General features: G+C 39.2%; 1 protein-coding gene across 1 annotated transcript in view; it reads left to right on the top strand.

Moving 5' to 3' along the window:
- CNTNAP5 (contactin associated protein family member 5) overlaps positions 1-20,037 on the top strand; it is a 295,463-nt gene that overhangs the window by 179,156 nt on the left and 96,270 nt on the right. Inside the window, exons 11-12 of the mRNA XM_050899801.1 lie at positions 3,234-3,340; positions 17,468-17,587. Coding sequence (XP_050755758.1) covers positions 3,234-3,340; positions 17,468-17,587 — 227 coding nt within the window. The remainder of the gene's footprint in view (positions 1-3,233; positions 3,341-17,467; positions 17,588-20,037) is intronic.

Below are 20,037 nucleotides of genomic sequence, written 5' to 3'. Positions count from 1 at the left end.
AAGATCAGGGTCCCTGGTCTGTCACAAAGTGTCTTAGGCAGATCATTAAATTTCAAAGTGTCCCATTTATGATACTCGCAAAAATTGAGTTGATCTGTTTGTTCGTTTCAATTGCAAATAGGTCAAGGGCTGCCTGCTGCAAATTTTTGTCTACGAAACCTTCTGTGATACCACTGTGTTTTTTGCTAAAATTGCTTGATTCTACTAGAATGCAAATATTAATTTGTATTTTAAATTATATGTATTTAAATCCTTCAACATGAGGATCCAGGACAGTTAGCAAATGGACCAATCTGTGATTTATCCATGCCTTGATTAATTTTAATCATAGCTATTTCTTAATTTTGAGTTCTCTGACAATTAGGATAAATTTTGCTTCTAATGAAGACACAACTGCTCAGCTAGAATGGGATTATGGTAATTATTAGAGTTGCAAAGAAATTTGTTTCATAAGCTCTTAGAAGTGTTAGTTACCTGACCAAAACCAAGATCAATGCGGTTGGTGCTAATTAAAGCAAATAGACTAAGGAATAAAAAAGGTTTAATTCTGAATTTATTAATATCATTAAAAACTTACATGGCTAATTGGACTTGCATTTTGTGCATTGTTGGGGGAAGAAAAAGTGTCTGCATTTGTAAGACAAGTAGAAATGAGAAGTGACCTTCAACTTCGTAAAGCCTTTAAAAGGAAACTGTTTTGAGGAATAAATGTGGCTAAGCCTCTGATACAGGCCTTTGGCAAACCACAAATGACTAGTAATTAGCTCTACTGCATTGGGTTAATTAATAAAAGGTAGCTTAAAATAGGCAGAAAGCATATTTGTCCATTACACTGATGATGTAAATTATGATAATAACACAGTACTGTTCTTTTTACCTCTCCAAAGAGCTTTATTAACATCAGATGTTTCTTGTCGCCAGCACCCCTGTGATGTGAATATAACTACTGCTGTTGTACAGGTGACATAAATGAATGTTTATCACCAAATAGCAGGTAGAAGTAAAGGCAATACGCTGAGGGCAAGGGCAGGCATGACCAAAGTACAAATATGAGCAAATCTGCTCTTACAGACAAAATTCATGTATAGAGCTGTTGAACCACTGTGTTTCTCCTGCAGCCTCTGGGACGAAGCTGTTGGGGGGTTACTGGTTCGAGGGAGCTGGCATGGTCCTGCAGAGCGTCGCTGGGTGCAGATCACGCACCAGCCAGTCCTGTTTGTGCCATCCTGTAGGCTGCTCTTGCTTTCTTCAGCATCGACCCAAAGCCTCTAAATCTCTCTTCAGCATTGCCAGGAGTAGATGTAATGGCAGAGGGGCTGGCTGGGCTGTCACTGTACCAGCAGGGTGTTAGGCTCTGTTAGATGATTTCCCAGCATACCATTAAAAGCCAAAATTTCATCCCTTCTCAGACTTCCTGCCCTGTAAGGTTGGGGCAAACCCAACAGTTTTGGTCTTCCCCTTTATTTCTTTCTTGGTTTAGAAACAAGGTGTACTCCACAGCTCTGAAGAAAGCTCCCTGGTGAGCTGGAAAACCAGGCATGCGTTTCCCATTCTCTTTCCTCATTCTGTATTTGAGCCCAATGATTAATAGAAGCCATAACAACGATTTTTATAAGACCAATATATCTTACAATTGTTTTAACAGATGTTACAGATAGTTATAAATAACATACTTTCTTCTTGAATTCCTTATGTCTCTAATATTTGAATAATAAATAACTATAATAATTGAGTAAGCATTAATAAAAATGAATTAATCTTTCATATTAATATTTTTATATGATCTTTATAATTTTATGTATGATGGTATAAATAGTGATTATGTAACCCTGAGTTCTAGAACAAATCTCAGACTCACACTTATACAGACGAGTATATGTATGTATGCATGTACTTGCATACAGCATATTGAGGACGAGAGGTTAGTCTGATAGGCCTCTATACACATACACAGGTTTCTTTGGGTTGTCAATGTTCAGCAGCTCTAAACAGCCTTGGACTCAAGGAAGTTGATTAATGCTTGGCTGGTGGGGCTCGGGAGACTGGTGGAGATTATGGCCATTAGTGACATACAGGTTTTCTGCTTGCACACATGAAATGCGTTTGAATGAATTGTCAGAATTCTAGAAGAAACAGACTGAAAGCCACAGTTAAAGGCAATATGCACACTTGAATGAAAAAACATTTCCTAAGGATGAGATGAACTACAATAAAATCATGTCTTCAGCTACTACAAATCTAAGTAGCCTCAGTGACTTCACCATTAACACCACTGAAAGATCTGGGCCATAAAAAGGGGTTTGAAGCTCAATTTACAGCAAAGCAAATCCTAATGGAGTGCTGGTGTGCATGAGATAAATTGATTGCCTGTTTTCTATCCACCCACCCATCACAATTGAATCAGTGGTACAAACAAGTTGCTCATTTTTCAAAAGTCAAACATACAGTGTAAAAGAGATGATCTAATATACAGTAAGGGAAAAAAAAAGGAAAGAAAAGGCAAACAATGGCACAATCTCTGTTTCCATTTAGGCTGGTGTAACTTCATTGCACTGCCTGAGTTTACACGGATGTAGTTCAGATTGGCATTCACTTCTTGTCCTGGAGGTTGAATTTATCTCCCACAGCTTTTGTTTCTCTTCAGTTCTCAAGCTGCATGCTGTTGTGCTTCTTTCTTCTTTTAATAATTGGCTTCACAATAGTACTTTAGAGACATACCAACTAAAATGAGGGAAAGAAGAGAGAATACAGAACTCATAATTGAAGCATATTTTTCCTCTCACTTCTGAGATTTTCATACTGTTTGTGTTACCACAAATGTAACAGCCTAATTTCTATAACAATGATGCCTGTTTAATCAGAGAACAGGGGATTCTCCTTTGAAACAAGATTTCAATAGCATTTTCACCTGTTACTCATCCTTCTCTTTGCTCAGAAAGTTTGTGACATTTTAATTGCTAACAAGTGGAGGACAAGTGGAATGTTTTTATCGAGAGTGATCTTTACCTACTTGCTGGATACATTAAATGTTGTTGTCTTCAGTGCTTATATTTGAAGTGAATCACAGATCAGAGGAATAAGTAATTATTTCAGGTATTATACAGTGATACAGCCCTAGGAAACTCTTGCCTGAATGAGGAATTGAGACAGTTTTATAATTATTTTTTCCAGCACATTATTTTTACAGAAGTGTTTATAATTAATTGCATCTTTTTAAAACTGTCTCCAATTAGATGTTTACCCAACTACTGTGAACACGGAGGAAAATGCTCTCAGTCCTGGACCACCTTTTACTGTGATTGTAATGATACAGGCTACATGGGAGCTACCTGTCATAACTGTAAGTAAACCCACACGTACAATGTTTTCTACTACAGCTAGCATGTCAAGGTGCACATAAACTAGAGCGGAGCTTTGTGAGAGGTCATATTGTATTACAGGATGTAGCATGTCCTGACATGGTTCGAACAGGTCAAGAATTGGGCTGGGAACACACAGGAATCCATTTGCAAATATGCATGTTTCTTGACAAATATTTTGGAGAAAACAAACCCAGATTATTTTAACTAATTTTCCACATTTTTTTCTCACATTATACATTGATTTGGAGAATCTTAAATTCATTTATGTTACATACATATCGTAGACACATTGGTCATTAGACATTTAGTTGAATTTATCTGGGCTGAGCTGGGTGATTTTAATCTGTGTTTGGGGCTGTACGTCAGTTTTGGCACCATGAGCTTCTTTGTTTTTAGGTTATCCAAAAGTTCATGTTCAAGAACCCAGTTTTCAACAGTTTATAATTTTGGAATTTTGCTGAACTATTATTTGGGCTGCTATTAGCAAGGATACAGTACCTGAAACAGTGGCAGTACATGAAGCATTCAGCTACTGAAATCCACAGCAAAAGGAATATTAAGGTGTTTTAAAGATTTAAAAAAAAAAAAGAAGTGTCAAACAGTAGAGGCACAGCATGCTGGGAATTCTAATAAAAAATAGAGAGAGAAAGAGGAAGCCAAAATAAAGCCTGTTCATACAGCTTACTAAAAGGGAGAACAAAAAATGAAGGTAAACTTCCTGTTCTATCACTGAAAATAAAGAGAAAAAAAGAGTGAGTAAGAATAACAATTCCAGGAATACAACTATGACCACTCCAGGTGTTTGATGAGCACTTGGACCACAGATAGGATGAGATTGATGAGAGATGCATTTTTTAGCCTGTTAAGCTAAAAAGCAGAAGAGAAGAAAAGGTACTTAGTGGTTTGAAGCTGAGAATATTGGCAACCGTACTGTAATTCTGGAGACTTTAATGGTTTGCTAATTAACGGTGAAATCATTTGTGGTGTGGGGTCTGCAGCTGACGGAAGAGGCTGTTGAGAGGTCTATTCATAGATTCGTCACCTGAACTCTACATTGTAAGCACAAAGGAAGCTAAGGGTTTGGTGCAGAAATCATGCCAAGCCAGATGAAGGATAGGAAGAAAAATGCTGAGTTTATAGTTTTGAAAAGAGGCTTTACTTTTTGTCCAATGTTTTTGTCATTCCAAAAGGCATCACCCCTCTTCAAAACCCCCAAACCCAACCCAGAATACATACAGTGATTGAGGCCATAACAGCGTATTTACACCAGCTGATGGGTGGTACAAAACTAGATGGCCAAATTTGTTGGTGAGACAGGAGAGGCTCCTTGGAGAAGGAAGAGGCCTGTCGCTATTGACCGTCAAAGGCGATTAGGGATGCTAACCTCTGGGCTACATCTGCGCTCTCATATTAGCTCAGGGCCTGAGGCTCACTAGGTCTGTGCCAGCTCAGTGTGGCTTGTGTCCAAAGGAGACCATCTCATTACTGCAGAGGACTGGTTCATGACTAGTTTTCCCCACAGACATTTGCATGGAGCTCGTGAAGCCTCCTGCTTCTGTGGACTCGTGTCTGCGCTTTCAAAGGCACATACATGGCTGCAGTTATTTAAGGTTTACTGATGTAAAAACTACTCTGAAAAGTTTCTCAGGAAGATCCTGTGTTAAGACTTTCCAGCAGATCAAGCTGCGCACACATGTGATGTACGGCTATTTAGCTGCTCAGCTTATTTACAACCATATTATCAACAGCTAATTTGATTCCAGCTAGATTGTAGAGCCAGCTGCCCTGTAAGCCAAGCAACGCTGATAAACAGCAACATTAGTCTGGAGAAATGCATTCATGTGCTTGAAATGTGCAATGAAACCATTTCAAAGCCGGTGGGCAAATGCAGACTGTTGATAAGAAACCTGCAGAACAAGAGACGTTATCGCTTTCAGCTGATAGTGGTTGACGTACAGGAGTACCTTGTAGCAGGTGAATGAAAGCTGCAGATCTGATCACAGCATAACTCCAGAATATCCTCAATGTACAGGCAACTCTTCCAATCATGTAATTCAGTGTAGTTCTGTCAAAGTGAAACATCTAATTTCTTAAGGTTTAAAACATTATCTCAACAGATTTTGATTTTTACTAGAACACTGAGGCTGACAGGCCTGAAATTGAAGTTATACCACTTTGAGGAGGCTATTTCTTTTATTAAACTGCCCTTCAGACCCAAGTCTGTGCAGCAACAGTGGAAAGATTTAACTGGCAATCTGCTGCAAGTCAAACACAGTGTGAATAGTTTCATTGTCAGATGGATTTCTTTTCTGTCTGAGTTGCATCAGTGTGGTTTTTGCCTCTTTTTAGTGTGATTTTTGTAAGAGGTGGGTACCACTGGTTGAGCAATGTAAAAATTCCTTGCCGTGTTTTCAGGAAGAACGACATCTCATGCATCTGCAAACCAGAATTAATTGATTTATGTTTTATTAGCTCAGACTGGGAGACCTTACCATTTTAAGAACTGACATCTGAAGATACATTGTCCCTAGCTTACTGTCATCATCTGTAAAGTGTTGAAATACACGTTGTGGTTGATATATAAGCAATCTTACTGGTTTCTTCCAAGTATTCATGGACCACACTTGATCCTGCTGTGAGGAACAGCTAACAATACAGGCTATCCCTGCTCCAAAGAGTTTGCAGTTAAGTTTCTGAGGGGAAAAAACATGCTGGCACAGGTGGTGGAGTGCCAGAAAGTCTTCGTCAGCATCATAGGTGGCAGTTTCAGTCTACCAGGTACATAATTACTGCTAGGCTTTCTTGTAGGGAAAAAGTCATAAGGTAGAGATTAAAAAGAGGAAGACATTGAATGTTCGCAGGCATGAAGGAGTGACATGGGAGAAAGCAATAATGTGCTTGTTTGAAAAATACAAGGCTCTGGCCAGAGGAGTTTGACATTTTTGACAGGGCAAATGCCAGAGTCATGACAGGTAGATAGGTTGGAAATATGCCATGAAAAGCAAAGATAAATAGTTTGCATTTTATGCCACAGAGGGGAAGTAGACAGTGGCAGGGCAGAACAGTAAGTTGATAGAAGACACAACTGGGACAACGTTTGTTTGCATGACCATGTCAGATATATGGGACAAGATTGTGTCTGTCATGACTGAAAATGGATGCAGTTGAAATTCAAGACGTGTGGATGAAGCAAGAGGGCGCATCTCAAGAAACATATAAAGAACTAGCTGGGTCTAGACAAGGCCTTAATATAATCTTCCTAGAGGCAGTCAATTTTCTGCAAACCTCAGGTATCCACCTGCTTACTCAGAATCCCTTCTGATCCTGAAAGCTCCTAAACTGTCACAGAAGGTGTGGCAATCTACCTGATCCAGATGAGGGTCCACCACTGAAAGGATGTAGGGTCGTGTTCTGTTAAACAGCTATTCTGTGGCAGACAAGTTTCACCCTGCAGTCTCATCTGGTCCTGCTTCTGTTCTCCTCCTCTTCTCTGAATTTAGCTGTAAATACAAGTAAAATAGTGCTAAAACCCATTGGTGTTTTCAGGGTTTCAGTAACATATGGGAAGAGTCTGAATGTTTTCTAAACAGGTTGTTTCTTTCTTGCATAGCTTATTGCCTGATGCATAAGTCCATTTCTCTGTTCAGTAACGGTTAATCCTTCTTCACAAGCTGCCACATGTGGAATATTATCCATACCTTCCAAGTATTTTTGGAGGTTTTTTTGTGGGTTGTTGGTTTTTTTTTTTCCCTTCCAACTGCAAAAGAGGATTTGGATTTACCTCTCCTCATTCTAGCTTCCAGTGCAGTTCACATCATCTTGCTGGCTAGTCACAGCACTGATTGGCAATTGTGTTTTCATCTCTGTACTCTCTGTGGCTGTGAAACTCCAAAGCATGTGCTAGTACCTTGCTGTCACAAATGCATGTGGACATGCAATTTGATGGGAAATGTAGAACCTGTGCTGACTGTCCCCAGGTACCCATTTCACTGCCCGCAGTTTGGGGAAACTAGGAGTCATGGAGTAACCCTATGTTAAGCCACCAGTAGGTGAGTTACATTTGCTCATGTATGAGTTTTGTTGTGTCTTAGTTTCTCCACCTCTGTTGGGAATAAGATCCAGTTTGCAGGTATATTAGAAAGTGTGTGATCTGTATCGTCTGCTGAAATGGTATGGATTCTTTCCTTTGAAACTACTGTTTGCTTACTGCTACTTGAGCTGATCTGTAGCTAAGACAGTGCTTTGAGGATACAATCTTGTTTCGAGTCTGTAAAATGCATGGTTTTGCTTTTTGGTTTATCTTTTAAATGTGCGTCACACAGCTTGCATTTAAATAGGTTGGAAGATTAGCTCAGCTGAAGCCTTTTTAATGATAGATACTTTCCCCCTTTCTACAGTGTGGTGGGTAGCCTACTGATCCATCAAGTATTGGAGTAGTCTGATATAATCCAGATAGACAGGAGAGGATCCTTTATGTAATCACATGTGAACCATAGCAAAATAGACAATAATGTAATGTTTGTTTTCTGTTTTCCTCTTTTAGATAGAAACGCTGATGTTAGTACACAGCTTGGGAAAAAGGCCTGGGTGGGATTCAGCTCATCTGTATTTTCTGTCTGATACTGTGATATCTAATCTAAGATAGTGGTCTGTTCTCTATATATAACAGTGTGTGAGCTATTTTCAGAACTTGACTAATCTCACTGTGAGATAGGGTGTCCATGGTAAGTTCATGGACCACCTCTGAAACATGCCAGTGTCTGTCATCTATAAAGGGAGGCTGTCTTAGCTTAGACATACAGTAGGCAACTGAAGCTAGATCAGAATTATAGGTGGAGAGAGAGAGAAACAGAGGGAGAGGAATTACAGGTGTGTATATATACAAAATATTTTTAATTGAAAGGTCATAGTTTAAAACCTGCATAGTCATCTCTCTCATACTATTAATTCTCCTTGTAATTATCATGTGATAGTGAAAGCAGTAGACCAGTGTAAAATGGCCCTGAGATACAGAATGTTATAACTTTATTGCAAGGTAATGATTAGTAATCTCCTCTTTCTATGAGTTATGTTAGTCCCTTAGAAAGCCTCATCTTCCCCTTCTGTATTTCTATTATTTTTATATATGATAGTTTTCAGATGGCCTTTAGTCTTGGGTGTATTTTTTTATTCCGAAGAGTGCTGAACATTGATATAAAAGATGATGAGAAATATAAAATAATGGTTTTATTCTTCATGTTTTGGGGATGTCAACATGTCCTAAAGCTTTGCAAGGATGATAATTAACAGAATGTAATTTAATTCTGGGTATTTGCTTTGGTGTATGATCTATCTTGCACATACAGGCATGTGTCTTATTGGCCTAGGTAATTGCTGGAGGAAAGATCCATCCAATAACGGAAATGTCATGTAGTCATTGAAATGACATAAACTTAACATAACTTCAGGCTTTGAAAATGTATTTTTTAATATTAATATGCTTACCACATATATCATTTTTGATCCGAAAAGCTTAATATAGCTTCAGCCAGATCATTAGCAGTACTGGAGCTGCACCTTAAAGCACCAGCCATGGATTTGGTAATTCTCCCCTGTTCCAAGGTAGGGAGATGCGTACATAGTTTGCTGGCTGGGCAAATGAGGTTCAGAGAGTTTCAGTCTGCCAGATGTCTAACAGTGAGTCTGGTCATGTAATTTGCATGTCCTGAGTAGCCATTTTTTTCCCTGTCTGAGATTCTTGGAATAGGTTTTTTCCACATGTATTTAAACACATTGGTGTTCTTTGACTAAACAAAACACATTTAATATTCATATCAAGCCTTCAGTACTGTACTTGGTGTTCCTGCATATTTTTGTTCACACCATGCTTCTGGCATATGAATTTTCATTGTTTGTTTTGTAGTAAGTTACTGTCTTATTAATGTGTTCCCTTCAGTTTTGTGTATCTGTAAATTGTACATCCACATTCTCAGTGGTGTTCACGTAAAAAAAAATTTTCCCTTTACTTGACATTTTCTTATAAATAACGCAGAGAATGTTCCACTTTGGGACTTTGCTGCAGAACAGAGTGTGTGTGGGGCTAACTCAGTCCCTTTTGAAGCCTGCCTGTGTCAGATGTGACCATCACCACAGGGGTGCCAGTACTTTCAAGAGCAAGGCTGAAATACCATGCTTTGCAGAGTGTCCTTCAAGTCTTCGATTTCTCCTTTCCCTCCAACATTGCTCTTAAAATGTTGTAGGTCTCCCTGACTGCTTTCTTGCAGCAGCAGGACTTGCAGGTCACCCTGCACCAGCACCGGGCAGGGGCTGCTGGGGTATGTGACTGACAGAACCGCCTTCAAACCTCAGCGGGGAAGCGACAGGGGAGGACGGGCTGACATGACCTTTCGTACCTCAGCCAGGGGGAACCTTAGCTTGGATAGTAGGAGATTGTCTGATCCCCAAGTGTAATGGAAGGATCCCTCCCAAACATCCATCTAGGTGACGTTGTGGTAAAAGTCATTTTAAAGCTATCTATGGAAATAATACATTCTTTATCAGATGAGTAAATACATATTTGAAAAAGGAAAAATAAGCCATCTGTCATCCAGGCACATCACAGCAGAGACTGCATTAGTCTGTCAACAGCAGAGCTGTCAAAATCCAGGTTTTGAGAGTACAGATTTCATTTTCTGGCATTTAACAAGACAATTGTATTATAAGGGTGAGAATGACGATCATTCCCGGAGTTCATTGCCTGTACTAATCCCTCTGCTGTTGGAAAGAGAAGAGAAGAAGAAACCTCCCATTGCATGTTGCTTTATTTGTTATTTAGAAAAATCCTTGATTGAACACTCATTACTCTGAGTCTGTAAGAACAAATCTGTCAGGCCTGAGGTATACAAGCAGAGGGTGAAACAGTCATCTCCAATCTGCCTCCAGGAGCTCTGAGCATTTTGGTGAGAATGCTTAATTCGGTCTGTGTCAGCATTTGTGTGTATCAATTTGTCCAAGGTCAGTCCAGGGCTGGTTGCAGATCCAAACTGAATCCCCAGCTCTTACTGGCCTTTCCAGTCTAACCGGTACATAAGTTTTCACCTCAGAATACAATAATAATAATAATAATTACAGGGGTTATTATTACTCTTTGTATCTAAGGTGCAAAGAATTATAAAGCAATTAAATGAGTCCCAAATGATCTGGCGGTAAGTATTCTGCCTACAATTTTTCATGGCTGTGCAATTGTTAGAGGTGGTAAAAGCAACATGCATCTCGCTGCTGCATTTTAGCTGTGGAGTGGACAGTGTCAGCACCTCCCAGTGAAATCAAGTATTAAAGTTCTTTAGGTCTCTTTAATGTATTTTATTTATTATATCACCATAAAATTTTATCTCCCTCTGAGAAATTGAAAATTATCCACTACTTTTATTAGATTATGAGAATCCAATCTAGAAACAGCAATACTACAGGATTCATTTTGGTAATCATAACTAGTACAGCTCAAATTCTGAATCTCCAGATCAGAGTATTTGCAGTAAAATGTGTGTGATCAATTTCCAAAGTAATTGGAAGTACAGTAGGAAAGAAGTATTGGGAATTTGAAGGTTTACTTTTAATTAATTTTATTTTTTGAGGAAAGTTATCTTGGTGTCCATTAAATTTGAAAAGGACAGAGTCCTCTGATAAAAAAAACCAACCAAACAAATTGCTTTTGCTTTGGAGTTTATGCTCTTGGTTGTATCTGTGCCAGTAACATACTACTGGGTGGAGAGGAGAGAGGTTTACCTTGCCTGGTCTCCCAGTAGTAAAACTGAAGTCTGGGTATCACTGTAACCTTTGCATTGAGTCCAACAGCCAGCACTATTTTAAATATGGGTAAGGGGTGCATCTTACTGGGTGAATAACAAGTTCATTCATCCATTGAAGAGAGGGGGCTTTAAATATGTTGCTCCCTGGGGATTATTTGCAGAAGTTCAAGTCTTTGCACAAAGAACAGTCTTTTTGTTTGTTTGGTTGGTTGGTTTTTTTTGTTAGCCAAAATAGAACTGGAGGTGAAAAATGAAATTGAAGTGGTCTGAGAGGAGAGGTTTTGTAAGTTAGGAACATGGGGGCAAAGGAAATGGGGTTGTTAAGTACTCAGGAAAACTGAGGCCGGCTAAAGGCTTGTCTGCCAGGGAGCTCCATAATGAAACAGTAAGCATGTGCTTAGTGAAGGCTATCATGGAGACCGCAGGTGAACTGGTTAGGGCAAAAGTAAGATTGGAAGCTAAATGCCAATATAGTAACAGGTAGTCAGTGAAAAACTGAATAAAAGGATGTTTTATTGGAAATGATGCAAGTTTGACCTTGCAAATGTTTGTGCTCAGCCACGTGCTGTTAAAGATTTCAGCTACAGCAGGGATACAATCTCTTCTGGTTTAAGGACTGTAATTAAAACAGTTGGATTAACAGGTTCAAGATACCTCAGAGAGCTGAACAGTGATGAAATTGCTTATATTTAAAACTTGCCAGGCTCTCACAGCATATTGAATCAAGGCTGAAGTTTCAACTGCAGAGCCAAGCTAAGAGGGACCCCAGCCCTGCCGGACCTGACTGCAGGGTGCAGAAAGCTACTGCATGTGCTTTGGCTGACCAGCCATAAGGGTCTTGATGCAGGAATTAGAAAATGAAATTCTGTAGTTGATTTTACACAAAAGGTCAAAATGGGTTATTATAATGACATTAAAATCTCTTAAGACCTTTCTGGCATTGAAGTCTGAATCATGGATCTATAGCTTGAACCTTGATCAATCAAAGTGCATATTTATAGTTTTGCTAGGACGCTTCTTTAGGGATGTAGTGTGTGTGGCTTGAGAAAATATGGGATGTGTATGTTTCAGATCCATAATTTTGATTTTTGAGCTTATGAATCTTTATATCCCAGGAGATATAAGACAACATGTAGAATTGGGTGATGTTGATCTGGCTGGTGATAAAGTGTTTATTTTATAAATGCTGATCAAAGTTTGACAAATCATTTCTTAAGCATCTGGGAAGATGAGAAGTGAGAACTAAAGGAAAAGATGGCCATTATGATCAGTGAGTAAAGCAGGTTCAAAATGAATGCTCTGATGGGATGAGTTGTTGATCTGAAAAGCTAGTTTAATTTGAGATACTTAAGGCTGAAGGAGATACCTGAGGGAGAAATTGGGTATATGTGTTTCACAGAGGATTATAAGGGCTTGGGAGATGGATATCTTGAACTCCGTCAGTATTGTGCATGCCTGAACACCATCAGCACGGCCCATCCTAGCGGGTAGGCAAGAGCACATACAGTACTTAGGGAAGCAGCTCTTGGTATGAAGAATGGGGCTCTCAGGCTGCATCAGTTTCAGTAGCTAGCTCTGGGAGGATTTTAAATTTCTTTGTGAAACACAGCAGTAGCCTTTAAAAAAATTCCTTAAAGAGCACTGCAAAAATGTCAGCACAGGGTCCAATGTTACAGCTTATAAGTGATTCTGGGAAAAAAAGATTAAAAAAAAGGGGGGGCAATAAAAGACATCCAGTCTCTTTGTGACCAAGTAAAACAGATATTTCTGATGTCCAGTTTCCCTCACTAAATCTGGGACCCTGGAGCCAAGATGTTTCTTGTTTTGTCTTCCTGGAGTGCCTACTGTTACCAGCAATAGCCCATCAGCCAAACTTTGCCCCCGTGACACTTTTTACACTTTGGTTTTTGCCTTGTGCTGTAGTTTACCCCAATGCTTTTACCTGCCATACCTGACTGTGAGGTCCAAGCCATACTTTCAGGGGGGTAGCAATAGGTGCATGTGTGCTGCTGACATCTCTTTCCGTTGAGCACTAGCGTAATGCAACTCTGTGAAGCAAACAGCTTCATCCTTACCGCCTGTGGGAACTCGGTGGCAGGAACTGCAGTGCTATTGCTGCATGGCAGTGCAGCTCGTTCCCAAAAGGGCCTGAGGAAACGCAGCAGGGGCTGAAAGTCATAAACTGTGATTTTCAGTGGTTCTGGCTCAGTGAAACAAATATTGCTGGAAACTATCATTTTATCTTCAATGGCTGGTATAAATCAAAGTTAGTCAAAAAAAAAGTGTGGGAGGGTTAGAGAAGGAAAACTGATCTTGCTTCTTTGAGACAGAAGACAGACGTTTCATTTGTGCAATTACGTTTTCAAAAAGTGTTTGATTAAGCATTTTAATGAGAAAACAAACTTTGCATGAGCAGCCTATAAATAACATTTTTTTTGTTGTTTTGGTCCCATTTTGGTGAACATTTTAAAATCTGAAAACAAACTTGAAGGAGTGAAAGCATAAACACTATTAAAATGCTTCACAGAAGGGAATAAAATCACTATTTGTGGTTTGGGGTTTTTTTTAAGTTTAAAAATAATGCTTGAAAGTTGTTGATGGGTTCTACTCTGAATGAACTGATGAATACCTCTCCTTTATTAAAAAGGTGTAATTACTGCAAACATTGTTTGACATTAAAATGCATGCATTTGTCAACAGTTCCATAATTACACTTGGTGCTTGCTTTTTGAAAGTGAGGCTCTATTACATGCGTAAATGACTGGTGACTCTTTAATGACAACTACAATAATGGTTTCCTACTGTTCCCAAAACGACCACATCTCCATCTACATCAGAGAAGTCTGGCACAAAATGGAACATAAATATGAAGGCAGTTTTCAAAGTTAAGGCTCTGGGGTCTTAACAGTCACAGCTGACTGTTCATCTGGTTTTTACTTTTGTATGCTATTTTTGATTGCATAAAGAGAAGAATGACTGCAAAGAGATCTTGTCTTCATTGAACCATAAAGACAACTTCAAGTTGTTGTCACTGGAGTAATAGGGCCTTTTTCAGCAAATGGAAGTGCATAACTTTATTTTGAAACAAGCAATCGGTTCAGCCTGCAAAGACGTTGAGCAGAGCTTGGAATGGATGGTGCACTTGAAATGTCTGTGGGGGCATCTGCCAGTGACTGGAAAACAAATATAATTTTCTCCTTGATGCATTATACAGCATAAAATAGCAAAAAAGAGAACTAAAAGCAATGGCCTATCCAGTCTAGAAGTATGCAGTACCAAATGCTTAAGATACAGACGTGTGAAACTTTCAGCGTGCAGCTACAAAATAAACTGTCCACCAAAACAGCTTTTCTCTAAGTCATGATAGTTAGAATATGTTTTATGTGCTAGAGCTCGAGGTTTATAGCCTTTTCCCACTTCTTCTGCTACTCCCTAGTATTTACTGCTGGAATTCTCATAAAACCAAAAGGAAAACATGCCAGGATGGATTTTCTTCTGGCAGACATAACTGTAGTTTCGCTGAAGCTTGTGCATCCTTTCAGATTTATACCAGTTGAACACCCCTAGCCTGATTTCTAGCTCTACATAGCCTTTTTTTTTCCAAAGTTGAAGTGACAAAGGGGCCATCTGTTCACCTCTGTTTGCATCTGCCCACATTATTAATGGCTGAATCTTCACATCTTTCCTTATTAATTTGAAAAAAGTATATCTGGGCTCCAGCCAAAATGACAGTCAAGAAGAAGCAAAACACTTAGTAAGAAAAAGTTTGTGATGAAGAATGAGTTTCTAGCTGTGCCAGTTCACTGCAACTTATTAGTTTTATGTCTCTGCCCCTTGCACCATCCTTTGTCTTCAAAAATACTTAGCAAACAATTCAGGGGAAGCAATTGGCATATTCCCTAATGAGATAAGATAAAGTGTCCTGTAATGATGATGACAGCAAATTCACTGAGGGAACTGCAGTTTGAGAACTTTGCAAATTGATCAAACCATGATTCCTTGATTGCTTACTTAATCGCCTGTAATGGTCTCTCTCCTGACCCTCCATATCCCAGCTGCTTTTGTCAGCACTTCGGCAACTGAGGGACTCTCTGTTGGCCCCTCAGGTTATGAATAGTGGAAGAATAGGTTCTGGTTTGGGGATTTTATTTTATTTGCATTTAATATGTACTTTTGGCGAGCTATCAGAGGCGGAATTCAGAGATCTTCTGGACTCCTACAGTGCTTTCTACATCAGGCTAATGACTGTCAGGAAGAAACTGTCTTAATTCTATTTATTATAGGACGGATACTAATTAAAGCACTGTCTCACCAGGTGCTCAGTACCTTAAGCAGCTTCTTAACTCCGGGAAGGGTATTGCTGTGCATATTTAGCACTTAGTGATGTTCTGCCTGCTAAAGATGTCTGGTCAGGAGAGAAACGCACAAGGGAAAAGCATATTTCGGTGAATCATACAAGTGATTGGTGAGACTCTTAATCTGTAGCCAGTTTGGGATCGGAGCCCCTAGAACTGTGATTCTGTTTTGTTGGCGACAGTGAAGAAATGTCCAAATTTCATTAAAAATCTGAGTGATGAACTATCTTCTAGCATTCTTCAGAATAATAGACAAGGCTACTTCAGGCTGGCTATTTAAGCCTTTCTGAAATCTGTTTCATTAGAGAAACTGTTTTTAAAGAATGAGGGGAAAGGAGGGATGTGAGTCCATGCGTGCACAGGAGTGGTAGTGAGGAACTATTCCTGCCGATGCAGAGCAATTGCTGCCTTCTGCAGGAGAAGCTGGGACTTCGTTGCAGAAGTGGCGAGGAAGTGCTCTCCCTGCACTCGCTCTGCAAATCTCCTTGAGTTCCTTCCAGATGAAAAGCACTGGGAACTTTGCAGTTGTATTTACAACCTTGACACAGCAGATATTATGCCACATCAAATTTAACTGTACTGCTCTGCTGCCTGAAGAGTTGAGGGGGCCTGGAAAAAAGATTTGCAGCAGCTAACAAACGGGTTATTCACAAGTTTCCCTGAGTATCTCCCGATCTGTGTAAGTCCTGTGTTTGCTGTATAATGATGTACGAATGTGCAAATAGTATCTAAATGTGCTCTTAAAATTAAGGGGTAAGAAAAAGATAGATTTGACCTCGCAGCAGCCAAAGATGATGTCCAAATATATTTCTGTGTGTTCTGCTACTGGTAGCACTGAAAAGCTTACTTAAAGATTGGGGGGTAATTCTGTTTGCTTGCATTTCCGTTACTGTGGCTTCCAAATAACTCTGTCTCATAGGAAGAAAAAAGGAAGTCTTGATCTATCTGCTAAGTCAATTTGTGGTTTTTATTGTATTTGCTGACAATTAGTTGAACAATCATAAGCTGTTACGGAGAATAACCTTGTCAGTATGATCAGGTAAGTGTTTAAGCGGGTAGAGAAAAAATCAATCCTCCTGCAATGGGATTTAAGGTTAGTGTTGTTCAAGATGCAGGATCATATACATGACTTTCTGATACCTCTTAACTGCCTCTGTGGGGGAGTTTTCTCTTTGCCCCATGTGAAGTGACAGTTATGATATCTTGCCTGAAAACATGCCTCAAATATAAGGAATTGTGCTGGCCTGTGGGAGTTTTTCCTCCTGTTCTTGCTCTTGGTGACTTGCTGTGCTTGTTTTATTAACCACTTGGATTTTCATGGGCACTAATCCTCCAAAAGAAGAATATTGGTAAGCAGAGAGAAAGAGTTGGTTGTATAAAAATAGGTCTAAAGCATAAAGATGTCACCCAGGATGGAGACCATATCTGAGCTTGAGCTTTTGTGCTAGGGGACAATGGCTTGTTTTCATTTGGGTAGTAGACAGTGGTAGAGGTTTATAGCTACCTGTTAACAATATCCTGCAAGGAAGCTGAGGACTGGCAAAACCATCTGTCATTTGTGTTGACTTGTGTTTTACTTGAGCGCATGACTGGGTAGTACTCATGTATACATGTGTGTATGTACGTATGTATGAAATACCATTATGTGGATGCATATATGTATCATTCCATAACTAGATGGTGGCACACTTGAAAGTTCATATCCATTTACTTAAGTATTTAAGTATTAATCCAAAATAAGTCCAATACCCATATCTTTAAAGCCAGCATATATTAAGTTCAAGGAAGTAGTTAAATACATGCCTAATTTTGAGCATGGACTTGGATCCAAATGCAGTAAACTCTTTCACATGCTAATCAGCAGTGAACCAACAATTTATGACAATGATTAAAGCAGTACTCATGTATAAAACGTGTCTGTTTTCTCCTTGTTTGTGATACAATAACTCTCTCTCTTTTAAAGCTATCTATGAACAATCTTGTGAGGCTTACCGACACCAGGGGAAGACATCAGGTTTCTTCTACATTGATTCTGATGGAAGTGGACCACTGGGACCACTCCGTGTTTTTTGCAATATAACAGGTAATGCCCTAACCTTGTCTTTGGTGCTTTGTGTTGGCTCTAATATTATTGACGTGTCTATCATTGTACTACTAAGAAGACTCCGCAATCATAGGTCTCTCAGTAGTGGGGAAAAAGCAGAGAACTGGTAGTAACTGAGGATTGACTCTGATATGTTTCCTTAAATAGGATCCATGTAAAAATGATTTTTAAACTAAGTTTGAAGGACTCACCTTGTACTGTTGCTAAGTGGAATTTACAATGGTATTTGCACTTTATAAAGGGCACTGCTGATTTATTTTTCATAATACCATAACTTCTAATGAGATATTTATGTTTTTTACTAAAGATGTAGAAACTTAGAATTCAAACCTTCTTTTGTAACTGAATGGTTTCTCTGCTTTACTAGAACACTAGGTCTGGGAATGATTATTACACTCCTTGCACTGAGCTAGCTGTAAACTCTTCCAGTCTGACATAAGCAGGAATATGTCCCCTCATACGAGTGTGCTGCCTTTGATGTCCCAGAGAATAGAAACTTGATCGTCCTGGGTATCTGTATGGAGGAGAAGGCATGATGCTCTTAGGAGGAGGGACACCAAAGAGACAGGTAGTGGAGCAAGAGCCTGGCAAGGTGATGTGTTGGTTGAGAGTTTTCAACCTTACAGTTCTGTAGTTTTAAAATAAAAAGTGTTTCAAATGAATATACCTCTCTGGCAAATTCTCCCCTTAAGCGGGTCCTATTTTGTATATAGGACTGTCATGCAAGGGTATGAGAAAAGATTACATAGCCCATATTGTGGATTGGGGGAGATGGTAGAGCATCCTTTCTGCTTTTTATTTTTGAAATGGAAAGGAAATTTCCGAGACTGTCTCCTGTTTGGCATTTTTTGCTTCCTGTGGCCAAGTGCGGATGAAAGAATATTTTAGTACCCATTCTAAATTGCCAATTCTGGTTGAGCTACTTTGCCACATAACACCTCCACACTCAGTCCTGAAAACAAAGGACTCAGGATATTCATATTTATCCTTAATCTCTTTGTACTTAAAGTGTCTCAAATTAAATTTTCATTTTGATTTAATTGAGCAATCATTATGTTAATTAAATGCACACCAGTTAATTATTAAGTATGTTTTTTATTCAAGTGTAACAAATATTTAATAAGGTGTGTCCTTCACTGTTGTTGAATCTCGTAAGAATTGAAACAGAGTTTCACCTTTCTGTCTGAATATCCTTCCTTGATCTCCAGTATGGGAAATGTGCTCATTTTTATTATTTATCATATAAATATGTGTGATCAAAACATTGTCAGTGCTTTTTATCTCTGCTGAAGAAGTAGGATTTTTGACAAACTCCTTGCAGAAAGCATCTGCTTTCCTCAAATTTTATCTGGCAGAAATCCAGAAGACATATACCTGATTTTCTCTCTATCTGTAATGAAGTTGCTGACATTCTTATTTTATTTTGGTTACGAGAAAAGTGGAGGTGGGGAAAACTGACAGAACCTCCTAGCCTGGAAAACTTTCTTTTTCGTATTTCTTCTTTTCCCCTAGATGTCTCATTTGAGGCGGAGGACGGTCATTTGTCACAGGCATCTCTATTATTCCTATTGCATAAAAGAGGACTGAGACACAGAAAGACATTACTATTTTACAGTTGTCCAGAGAGTTTGAGGTATACAGAGGAAAAAAAACAGGCTGGAAAAAGCCCCAGTCTTGTCTGATAGATTCAGAAGGTGCCGTTAAATGTGGAGGTTTAGTTGCAGCTCTCAGCTCAGGCAGCTGTGAGGCAAAGATCACTGGGAAATGGGAATGAGTTTCAGGAAAACTTTTTGCCTTCCCTCGCTTCCCTGGGTATCTGTTCACCCTGGAACGCAGAGCTGGGCTCCTGGGCTAAATGAAGCTTTGCTTTTACTCAGGCTGGCAGTTCTTTTTGTATACAGTTCAAGAAGCAGTAACCTCTTTATGTCCAAAATGTGTTCAGGCTGAAGAATTTGGAGGTGGAATGGAAAATCAGGGGAAATGACTCATTTAGTACTTTTAAAAGTAGAGGTGCAGTGAGCTAATGACTTCTGGGAATTACAGTGCCTTTAACCTGTGAAGGATGAATTCAAGGAAGGAATCAAATCATCAGAAATGAGCAACATCATTGCATTTAGAGAACAGTGTTGTTTCTTAACGTTCACTTATATTTGTTTAAAATTCTTTCTAATTTTTACCTGTTTAATTGAACAGATAGGGATCTTTTTTGTAGCCAGTTATTAACCAGGGTAGATTAACACCAGCTTTCTCACATATTGGTGTCTGGTCATAGGCATCCACTATGTGATGTGGATATGGGAAGTATCAACATTACAAGTTAATTTATTGTGTCTATGGTCCCAGTGATTTCTCTGCAGCCTGTCAACTTTAACAGCCCACTTCTGAACAAAAATTCTAAAGAAACCAGAAAATTGCGACTCTGTGTGTTG

This window comes from Gymnogyps californianus, chromosome 7 (genome assembly GCF_018139145.2).
Source record: "Gymnogyps californianus isolate 813 chromosome 7, ASM1813914v2, whole genome shotgun sequence".
Lineage (NCBI taxonomy): Eukaryota > Metazoa > Chordata > Aves > Accipitriformes > Cathartidae > Gymnogyps > Gymnogyps californianus.
This window is presented reverse-complemented; position numbering and strand designations above follow the sequence as displayed.